Here is an 11,429-nt window from a genome sequence, read left to right as displayed (position 1 = left end):
TTGTTGTGTCTGCATAGGACTGGATAGGCCTACGCCACTGGAAAGCGTGCTGTGTTGTTTCAGGCTACGAAAGTAGGGTAGGTGTACGAATAAGTCGTGATATCTAAGTTCGTAACCGTATGTAAATTTCTCATTTTGCTATATCCTTCGAACTAAAGAAGGTAGAATTGAACTAACGCATAGATTTAAACTCCCGGGCGCCACCTTGGGGGTTCCGATGCCTGATATAATATTGCTTGTCTGAGGAGAATACACGCCCGAGTACCACAATCTTAGCGAAAAGAGTGCGTGGTACGCGACAGCATAACCTAACTATGAATTTTATCGCGGTTATATATCCTCGTTGCCGACCTACAAACCTTGCTACCTCCCTAGGAGCAAGCATCATTTGGATTAAAATATTGTGTCTGATTTATACCGTGGTGGAGCTCTGATGTATGTTTTGGTCTGGTCATCTGGTGTAACACGGGTGACCATTCACACCAGTACATAACGGGTGGTACACGGGTGTGAAAACACAATGTGTTTGCTAAGAATGCAATCGCGATGTACGGGTGTGAATATTAGGGCTCTTCAAAAATGACTTTTTTTCTCAAATCGTACTGGCTACTTGATAAAATTGTTAGGTTACCTAATTTAAGCCTACACACAAAATTTGGTTCAATTGCAGCCAGTACCCGCTTTGCTACAGGAGAAGAAAGTTTCTATTTATTATATAAAAATAAATAACATAAAATTTGAAAATTTTTTGTTCACCCCATGAAAGTGTTAGGCTGTCTATAGAAACTATGCTCTCCAAATTTGGTTCAATTCCAACCAGTGGAAGCGGAGTTATTGCCGTCGAAAAATTTGGATTTGAATAAAATAGTATTTACGGTGACCACAACTATAATAAATAAGCAAAGAATCGGTCACCGTAAATACTATTTTATTCAAATCCAAATTTTTCGACGGCAATAACTCCGCTTCCACTGGTTGGAATTGAACCAAATTTGGTGAGCATCGTTTCTATAGACAGCCAAACACTTTCATGGGGTGAGCAAAATATTTTCAAATTTTGTATTATTTATTTTTATATAATAAATATAAACTTTCTTCTCCTGTAGCAAAGCGGTTACTGGCTGGAATTGAACCAAATTTTGTGTGTAGGCGTAAATACGGTAACCTAACAATTTTATCAAGTAGCCAGTACGATTTGAGAAGAAAAGTCATTTTTGAAGAGCCCTAGTGAATATACAATACACCCGTGGTACACGGAACCCTGCAGGGCTAACCTGAAACTTGCACTATGGTATAAATTAAACACAAAATTTTTATCCAAATGATTCCCACACGTAAGTGGACGTGGGACGTATAGGAAGGTATCTGCACATATGCACCTAAGCTATATCACTGCTATTTAATTCTCAACTGGGTTCTGTTGTCGTGTGTATCACCTTTGGAGATTTTTCACCCGCATTTGAGCTAATCTCGAAAGAATCAGACTGCAAGCTGAATTATAGTCATCCATTTGGCGGGTCGCACACCATTCACAATTCGTACTGCTTCGTGAGACGCACGGTTTTTCTCGGTGGAACGCAGGTCACGCGTCTCTAGGGAATATGGTTAGCGGAGCACCTCATAAGACCAAGGAGACCGGGTATTGGTCACGGGAAGTTACAAACTTCTCAGTTTTGAAATTTTTTCCAAGTTTTTAATATCAAGAGTTTGGAATAACTCACATGTCGATCCTTTTCGCTTTTTGAAAATCTAGTGGTTTGTGCAAATCTGTTCACGGCTGTCCGCAGGCATGAGGCTGGAACCTTCAGAAGTAAACATAATCCTGACCGGCATAGCAAAACGCTTCGGCAATGGACACATTTGCTCCACTCTAGTCTTGTGTATTCCCACTTGCATCACCCCAGCAAAGCAAGGAATGCCAGAATGTAACTTTCGATTAGAAGATTGATTCATAGAGTATCGGAAGACCGGGTTTGAGCTCCTGGAAGGGACCGATTTCCAAACTACAATTTCCTATCAGTTTCGTATATAGCCATATCTCCGTCACTCGGTTTTGGACTTGAGTGATCAAGAATTCTGAATAACTTGCAAGTTCTGACAGCCTCTGTGGTAGCGTGGCCGAGCGGTCTAAGGCGCTGGTTTAAGGCACCAGTCATTTCGATGGCGTGGGTTCGAATCCCACCGCTGCCAGTTCAATGTGAATTTTTTAATTTTTTCAAAGCAACCTCACGACGAATTCACGAGTACATTTGTTGCATATCATTTTTTGTACGAGCAACCAAGAAATTATGTAGTATTGACATATCATGTGCAATGTTATATATGAAGATATCTCCACATATTCTCATCCGATTTTGTAGCAACGCGAGGTGCCTTTTCAATCCCTATTTCAAAGTTTGTGGCAGACAGGGATATATTTGAAGAAAGGAGAAGCTATAAAAATGAATATGGCCCGTGTATGAAGGAGGAGAAGTCGATAAGTCACATCGTGATCCGGTTACCCGTAGGGTTTGTGAGTCCTGGGTGGGAGCTTTTAACATTGAAGTTTTAAAGCAGTGTTACCGCAGCTATTTACATTATATTACTTTGTAAATTGCATGCACAATTTAGCATTTCATTTACCCCTCTGCGAATAAATATCCCTTAGCCACGAACCACAAGGGTTGTATTTGATGCGAAGCAAATTTAACGCGGATATTTAGCTTTCAGTTGGTCCTTTACGGCTGTCAGCTGTCATATGCGGATGTAACCTATAGAAGTGAGGGTAATGCGGTCTTGAATAGCAAAAAGGTTTGGCAATGGGTACATTTATTCTCGTCTAGTGGATTCTCAACAGCAGCACCACAGCAAGGAACGGCGTAGGCTACTGTAAATTTAAATGGACGATTGATATAGATTGAGCATATAAGGAGACCTGGTTTGAATTCCTGGACGGTAACAAATTTTCGAAATTGACGTTCTCAAACATGTTTGTAGAAAGCCCGTTCGGCGTTGACAAAATGTAATCTGACGATTATTGATTCACTAAAATTATTGATCAAGAATTCGTAATAAATCACATGTCGTCGCGTGTCGTCGCGTGGTAGCGTGGCCGAGCGGTCTGAGGCGCTGGTTTAAGGCACCAGTCATTACAATGGCGTGGGTTCAAATCCCACCGCTGCCACTTAATTCTGCATTTTAGAGCACAGCGACCACGTGACAGATTCACCACTATATTTAGCCTGCATGAAAATTAATACGCAAGACAGGTCGCTACTTACCTAGACAAAACGAATCATAATGGAGCATTGAGATGGTATAATTTTACTACATGTGAACACATGTACACACTGTCATGGGGGTTACAACCAAACCGAAGATCGTACTTACAAACCACATAAGTTAATACATTCACTTGGCAGACATGTGTATGAAATACTCCACAAATGGGATAGCGCGTAGAAGTCCATGTATTTGAAAGGCGACCCAATCGCTTCCAATCTTAATATTTCGCTTCGTATGGAGAGTCGACGATGTCATAATACTTTGATCGAAAGAGCGACCAATATCAAAATGTGTGTCATTCCGAAATTACCAACTTTTGCAACTCCTCTCATCATCCGCTCGAAGATTTGCATGACGAACACGGATGCAATACCATTAAGTCCTGCACGCGGCCAGATTTCGCGGTTATCCGCACGCGTGACTACTGCCCCGTTTTCTATATTTTCTTTGTAGACGACTGCATTAAGATAATTCTGATTTAAAACAATCGATATTTGTTAACCTACATAAAGTCGACACTTTGCCGACTCGGCATCCCAGTGCGCCAAGCTCTTGTAAATCGATGGTAATCAGGTTTCGCGGAACGCGAAATCAAACTGGTATAGTTTATTTTGCCACGAAGATCGATTTCTCAACGTGTGTTGTGGGCTTGCCGAATTTTGCTCTGGGAGCAGAAAGTTGTGTGTGTTTCATGCGAATTTCGTAGACATTGCGTAGTTATTGGATTGATTGATGAAGAAGATTAAGAAGTTGTAAGTCGTTCATATTCTTGTTACCAGCGCGGAATTGAGAAACAGCAATCGTGCTCGAATGCGATCTACTAACCCACGATGGAAGTATTATTTAGTTGACGTGGAGATATCCAATGATTGAAGTCAGCCTCCGTCATATTATGCATAAAATATTTAGATTTCTATATATAGACAAGGCCGTAGGATTATATTTCTATTTTTATGTGATTAGAGTGACTGCACGGGCAACAAAAATGTTGAAAGAGCGGACCGATTAATTGTGTTTTGGCAGACAATGCCGACTCATTTGTTTTTGGCATTGCATTGTGAATCTATATTACAGACACATAGTATCCTCTATATAGCCATATTCGAAATTCAATGTCCGTTCTTGGTGTAGAACCTCATTTCGAAGTAGGGGGCTTATAAGAGTCTTCTTGTATAAGTTTCCGAAAATGTAAGCACCTTCGGTTTCTGCATTGGCAGATTGAGATAATTCAGTCGAAATCATTTGATTCCAAAACTCTGCGCCTAAGAGATTCTGAGGTGTGCTGCTAATCATTTCGCAATTTCGGAGAGAAGCTTCATAATTTTTCAAAATGAGGCATGCATGCTAGCAGATGCGACTTGAAAGCGCTGCAACTGCTTCATCGCTGACAAATAAGTACATGTGACCATTATAATAGAAGCAAACGTGGCATTGGTAACTGTTATGTCATGCTTGGGCTGCAAAGTGTCGGAGAAAGTCTTTAATTTGTTCCACACACCTAATGAATCAACTTATAAACCAAAAAGTACTCCGCTGTCTCGACTTCAACTTGCAATCCCATATGACTTGCCATGATGTGTTGTTCAAAACTATAGATGACTATAGTTAGTCCTTTAAGAAACATTGAATTAGGCCATTATTCTGCAGAAGAACCGCTAATTAATTCAAGAAAACGCTGTTTCAACAAAATGCATGAGTTATGGCTGTCTCCATCCAATCCTATACCATTAGTGCAAAAGCAATCGGGATATATGTATTACCACATGGATTGTGAATCTCCACGATTATGTGAACACAGCTTATATTTTTGACTGAAATTAAAAGCTAAATCAAAGACACAATATACGTGGAACGGATAGCTACGCGTATAGCTAATAGAATGGATGTAGGCTATCTCCAATAATTACATAGGGGTGTGTCATCGCCGTCATCGGTGAAATATATATGCTGCAGTACGCAGGCTTCTTCAAATCTACGATATTTTGAAGTGTAGGCCTATGACCAGCATTATATTTCAGTTGTGTTTTAATTTGATGCAACATTGATGTCTGATTTTGCCCGTCCCCCTTAAAAGACGTTATTCTGCTTTTTCAAAGTGAATTTTGGCCAATATGAACTTGATACGATGATGGGAATACATTTGTGGATACATTTTGAGTGGCAGGATTTTCCCTTGCAATGAAATGACGTGAAGACGAAAGACGCCTAGTACGTGCGCGAGCACTTTTAGATACGCCCGTCACTAGCATCCATCCGCTGTCAATCGCTGCCTCGCGTTGCGTGTACTTGTCAACGCGTGGCATTTCCAGCTATCGATTTCGCGAAACTCATCACCATGAGAACAGGTCTTAAGAATACAGGGTCGGAATACTCATTATGGCAAATACGATACGCATTTTCCAGTATGCGGGTGATATTAAATCGATAGAACTATATGTGAACGCTGTCATCTTCTTCATCAGCGGCATCGCTAATATCCAATACCAATGCGTAATGTCGCGTGACCTCTGCTCTCTTGAGGGTTGTAAATGATAAGTGAAGATACTCGAAGGGAGGGGCGTTTTATTTAGGACGAGAAGGGGTTCTTTTAGACAGTCGCGGCGTGTTTCGTCAATTTATGGCGCTGGAGGATACTGGTATTTTTGTATGATACTTCTGACCTATGCGCTCCAGCAATTTACGGACTATAGACTAGACTGCTATGAGCGAAGTCAAAAATCGAAAACGTACCTATTATAGTGTATCTCCACTTTGGATCAGAAAGGATAGTCACCTAGTCCGCGACGGGTACTGCGATGAGTGTTTTAAATTGAAAAACATAATAATAACCTGAACTGAACTGAAGGATGCCTATGTTTTCCCTAATCAACCAATTCGTGTCAATTTGGGAAATTTGTACTTCTATGGTAGTTGAATAATTCCGAACGCTAAATGACATACTTGGTGCATATGCAATATGCATATAGTAGCTTCATGTTTTACTGACCAAATTATTCGAGTTAAGTTGGTTTACATGTATGAGTTTGGATCTTTCTACAAGTGAAATCGCCATGCACATGCATTGGTGAAAACATAGTTAATGCCTATAGCACGATACTGAATATTGACTATAGATCATGTTATGTTATTTCGTAATACTGATAGTTTGTACTATAGGCTAGGTTATTTTGCAATCCGAAATATGAATATCGCTTAAAAGGGACGTTTTAAAAATGCTTTCCTTGTCAAAATGTTCGTTTTGGTGGTATTCGATGTGAATTTCACTACATTCCGCAAGTTATGGTGCTTAAGGCAATTACAGTAAAATTACGTGAATACTCCAACGGTATATGTACACTTTTGCAGCAACATTGCCCATACCCTTCATTTCGGGTGATTTTAGGGAAATTCAAGTGAACGGTTTAAGGATTTCCATTTAAAACGATAGCAAGGTTAACATCGAACTTGTTTGCTAAAACACGCATTTAAATCATCTGTTATACACCTATTTTCTGATATAGCTTTTATTATCAACACTAACTTCTCATAACTACATGAATAACTAACATTTCAAGGTATGCTGACGTTGTTTACGAGGGATGTGATTTCGCTGCGCTGGATTTTCATATCGACATATTTGATGCTACTATCGGGAGTTGAATGTAAGCATTTCGTATCGATTCAAATTGCGTATGTTCCGCTCGATACCCTCACTGAGCAATAAAAGTTTTTAGTATCGAGTAAGAGCTCTCCAGTGTCATATGGATTGGATGTGCTTGTAATCCAATTAATATCCTCCAATTTACGGACTCGGCGTGTGATCCAGTACCGCTAAAACGTGTTGGCGTTTGGCTGTCAATGCGAATAATAAAATGATTAAAACTTGGAGATTTTTGGTGTCAATAACGTCAAACTTACTATGATATTATAGTCTTTTTATCTATTCTTTCTTTTCGATTCATATTTTAGATGTAATTGAGCCATGAAACGTCTGGTTTAATCATCGGATTAGCAGCTATATGCATTTTCGCGATACTGACATCTGAATTTAAAATAGTGGTTAGTGGTTTGTCACTGATAAATATAACGAAATAGTTTACCAATTAATCAATTATTGGTCAATAATAACGGTTACTCATTTATCGTATATGCACATGATACAATATTCCATTCAAGAGTTAGTATTATTTTTATGATGCATTGTAGGCTATAGATCAGAGGTCTCAAACTCAAATGTCCTCGCGGGCCAGTTTTCCAGTTTTGACGACGCCGCGGGCCGCAGCATTTATAGGGGTATTCAATGTATTTCCATGTAGGCCTTATTTGGCGGGAATGAATTGTCCTATTGAAAGTGGGCCGATCCAACAAACACTCATGGTCAAAATGTGATTTACTCTTGTATCAATTTAGGCCTGTCACGAAAAGAATCATCACATTTATAACTATTTGAATAGAATTGGTGTAGTACTTGATTTATATTAATTATAAGATGTAAACACCACATGGGCGGACGAATGTATGATGCCATCATAAAAGCTATCGCGTTATAATTTTGGAGCTACTATGAATATTTTGAATTGAACTGGTTGATAAATAGAGACCGATCTGATATCATAACATTTTTAGGTTGAGCATTGTAATTCCAATCCAGGATTCGGGTTACTTCTGATAAGTATAGGCTACTGATCTCATGGCCAAATATCTTCAAATATAGGAGCAGAAAAAAACATAAATATATTAATGAATGTGTCCTAGTGATTGAAATGTCGGAACGCCGAACGGCCCATTGTTGTTACATCATTGGACCGTACCACTACGGTACTCAGTACCTTTAAGTGGCCTAATAACATGGTTTCGCGACCAAAGATGTAACTAACAGATTGCCAATGGTTGCCATAACTACTTGCATAGTTAGCGAAATACCAAGCTGCGGCCTTCTGATGTATTACTATTCCCCCGATACGCGATTAGTTTGTTGCGACGCGATTAGTTTGTTGCATCCATGGTTCTAACAAATTCATGGCATTCCGAGTCACTCGAGTCATTTTCATTTTGCCATCGAGTTAGCCCGAGTCTGAGTAACTCTAAGATAGCTCGCGTCCAAGTCCAACTCACAAATTTCAGTCACTATTAGCCTAAGGGTAAGGTTTTGTGATCATGAATTGGAAATGTGGCGAAATAGTGAATCTTCCACTGCATGGTAGCGTTTATAATTGATGTGATAGCGAATTTTGATGAATAGTTTCAGGCTTTCGAATCAATTTAAGGGGGAATTTTCATTCATAACCTGTAAAGATATATGCGAGACTTATATATTGTCAAATTGATAAAAATTTAAAATGTCGTCGCGGGCCGCACGAAATGCTCTGGCGGGCCGCATGCGACCCGCGGGCCGCGTGTTTGAGACCTCTGCTATAGATCCTACTTGAGCAGTTTCGCTCATTGTTTACCTATGCCTTGGAATGGTGTAGGCTACACGAGTTGCATCGTTTTTAAGGTAGTCTGCACCAGGGTTCGCCAACCTTTTATATGCCGCGTACCAAATGTCACAGTATCGGCAACTTGCGTGTCAAATATTTATGTATGTATTTCGCGTTGATTCTCTGCTGAAATCAAATCCCGAGGGAATTCCGAGGGAGCTCGAGCGATTTATGGCTACTTGCCCGAACTTATCAACTTACTATCACTTAGTCATGGTTTACGTTGCAAAAGTAGGCTAAGTATTTCAAATCGAGGTAAAAAGGATCATAAAATGTACTGTTGCGGTTTTGAGGATTTGAAAGTGGTTAAGTGGGCAAGCTAGTCCGCAACCCAGTGCCACCAGTCTGAAGATCATTTGCAAAGGCTTGGTTTTTATGATAATTCTCGATCCAATCGAGCATAAGTAACACTAACCACCTATCCGAAAACTGACAACCAAAGTTACGCCTCACCGGCTACCGCGTTGATTTTAACCTCGGAACCAACATTCAAAATGCCAGAAAAATCGATAAACAACGACAGATTTAACGTATCGAAGCTAATGTTGGGGGGTTACAGGACCACGAGCAGAATAAAATTTATATTTTCGTAATCAGTACAGCAGCAGCATTCGATTGATACCGGTTTAATCAAATGTAGCGCTCGGCAAGTCGTTCAAAAATTGCCGCGAAATTGCCTTTGATCAAATTAAAAGTATGACGTAACCCAAACGCAGTGATCCGTTCGATATCGCTGTGTTCACATCCACACAATTTAGGACACTATGGTTCCAGAATTGCGCCAGTAGTCATTATATGGTATCTCATGAGGTCGTGACATTTACCTATTGATGCCACCCCCACCCCATGAAGCCGATTTTACCTTTCCCAGCTTAGAATGTTTTCTACTTGTATATACAATGTGCTTGTGCGAGTAAGTGAGACTCCAATTTCTATACCTGTAGATGAGTATAACCATTAACCATTGATATGTTATGATTAGAGCAAGTTTTTGCAACTTTTGCAACTTTTTTACAGCTTCCGGCAGCTTCCTAAATACTCGGAAGATATGTAGAATGCTGTTTTAAGCTGTTTGAAAGAATCTTATAGTGCAACTTTTGTCCATTTGGTTTCATGCAACTTTTAGCAACATTCTGCAACTTTTTCGATTTTTCATGAAAGAATTTTCGATTTTGGTGAAATACACGGCTCATGGGTATTTCGGTTGCTGAGCCGGAAAGTTGACCCTTTGAGAATCCGGATGGAAAACTGTATTTCGGGAGTGGAACTGAGAAGTTGACCTTTTGTTTAGTCAACCGAGCAAAATGTGGCCTTTTAGTGCAACTTTTGTGAGAAAATAAATGCAACTTTTTACTGCAATTTTGTCAAAAGTAAATGCAACTTTCCATGGATTTAACTGCAACAAAACTTGCCCTAGTCACGATACTTTCCTGCTATACTTGTGTAACCACGGCAATGCTTTGTATGGACAATTTTGTACAACGCTATAATATGAATAATCAAGTTCCACGACACTTTGCTTTCAGATTCCTTCGCGGCCGATAGGAGATACGCACAAAAACTTGTCTACGATATGTATTTGGATTACAAAAAGGACATCAGACCCGTGAACGACACTAACAACGTCCTTTCGGTTAATCTCACGGTATTTTTACATCAAATAATTGAACTGGTGAGGCATGGTAGTTTTCTCGGATCTATAACACGTGGATAATTCGCATAAGTTATATTTCAGTATAAAACCAGAACGTTGGCATGCTATATTCTAACAAATTAGATATTATCTGAGTATTGTTACATCACTTTACTGCTCGAATTCAGCATGCGATATGTATATGTCTGATATGGTGTATACTGCATATAGCATATAGCCGCAATGGAATTAGACAATAATAGATAAATTTGTAGCAATGAAATTACCCCATGGATTGTGGTGCAGGCCTAACATCGCAACTGACTGAATCTGTAATATACAATACGCACACCTAGCAGTACTAAACTGAGTTATTATAATAATATCCACATCTTCCGATATTTACTCTGAGATTGTAACCTAAATTTACATGAGTTTATTTGTAACCTGTAAATACTGCATGAACGAACATACTATGAGGTGATGACAATTCACCAAGTAGTTTCAACTCGTTCCAATCTCATCTTAGTATCACAGTATTGTGCTGTTAGTTATAGGATCTGATATATATCGTTAAAACTAAGCAAGTATATATCCTACTCATGCGGGCCTGCCAAGAGATGTACCAAAATAGATTTTATACTGTATTTTCAGGACGAGCGAGCCCAGACGTTCTCCTGCTTTCTCTCGATACGCCAGGTAAAGTTATAATTGTGTTACAGGTAAAAAGGCGGAGAATATGTGTCAGAATAAGCCTTGGCAAGGTTATTTAGTCTTACATCCGATATATTTTCCTCTCCCTGCACCATTAAGTGTCACCATAAGCACGCGCGAACAGCTGCTTCACTTAGAAGTAAATTACTTGTAGGGCGTAACTGTTGTCAGGGGTTTTGGTGCGGCGCATTATATTCGTAGTAGCCAGAGTAGCCTACGCCTGGTGGTAGTGGGCAAGGTAGCACGACAAGGTGCTTATATAGACTCCAAAACGCTTCTTCTCTCGATATTGTCGAAGGGAAGAATAATATTGGAGTTAGCGTGGTCGGCTAAAGCCACGGCTTTCGGCACGAAAGACT

The 11,429-nt window shown here is 39.7% G+C and overlaps 2 protein-coding genes and 2 non-coding genes across 4 annotated transcripts in view; 3 read left to right on the top strand and 1 right to left on the bottom strand.

Annotated features, from left to right (window-relative positions):
* The window catches only part of LOC145435195 (cornifelin homolog B-like), a 150,616-nt gene that overhangs the window by 104,860 nt on the left and 34,327 nt on the right, over positions 1-11,429 (bottom strand). The window lies entirely within an intron of this gene.
* Trnal-aag (transfer RNA leucine (anticodon AAG)) lies at positions 2,109-2,190 on the top strand. The gene has a single exon. It is a non-coding gene; the product is annotated as a tRNA-Leu (tRNA).
* On the top strand, positions 3,082-3,163 carry Trnal-aag (transfer RNA leucine (anticodon AAG)). The gene has a single exon. It is a non-coding gene; the product is annotated as a tRNA-Leu (tRNA).
* The window catches only part of LOC145434931 (uncharacterized), a 41,756-nt gene continuing 37,068 nt past the window's right edge, over positions 6,742-11,429 (top strand). The window contains exons 1-3 of the mRNA XM_080312155.1: positions 6,742-6,905; positions 10,250-10,395; positions 11,011-11,055. Coding sequence (XP_080168281.1) covers positions 6,821-6,905; positions 10,250-10,395; positions 11,011-11,055 — 276 coding nt within the window. The 5' untranslated portion in view covers positions 6,742-6,820. The remainder of the gene's footprint in view (positions 6,906-10,249; positions 10,396-11,010; positions 11,056-11,429) is intronic.

The sequence above is a fragment of the Botryllus schlosseri genome, chromosome 1, assembly GCF_051294905.1.
Source record: "Botryllus schlosseri isolate E-star chromosome 1, Bs_hap1, whole genome shotgun sequence".
In the NCBI taxonomy this organism is placed as follows: Eukaryota; Metazoa; Chordata; class Ascidiacea; order Stolidobranchia; family Styelidae; genus Botryllus; species Botryllus schlosseri.
This window is presented reverse-complemented; position numbering and strand designations above follow the sequence as displayed.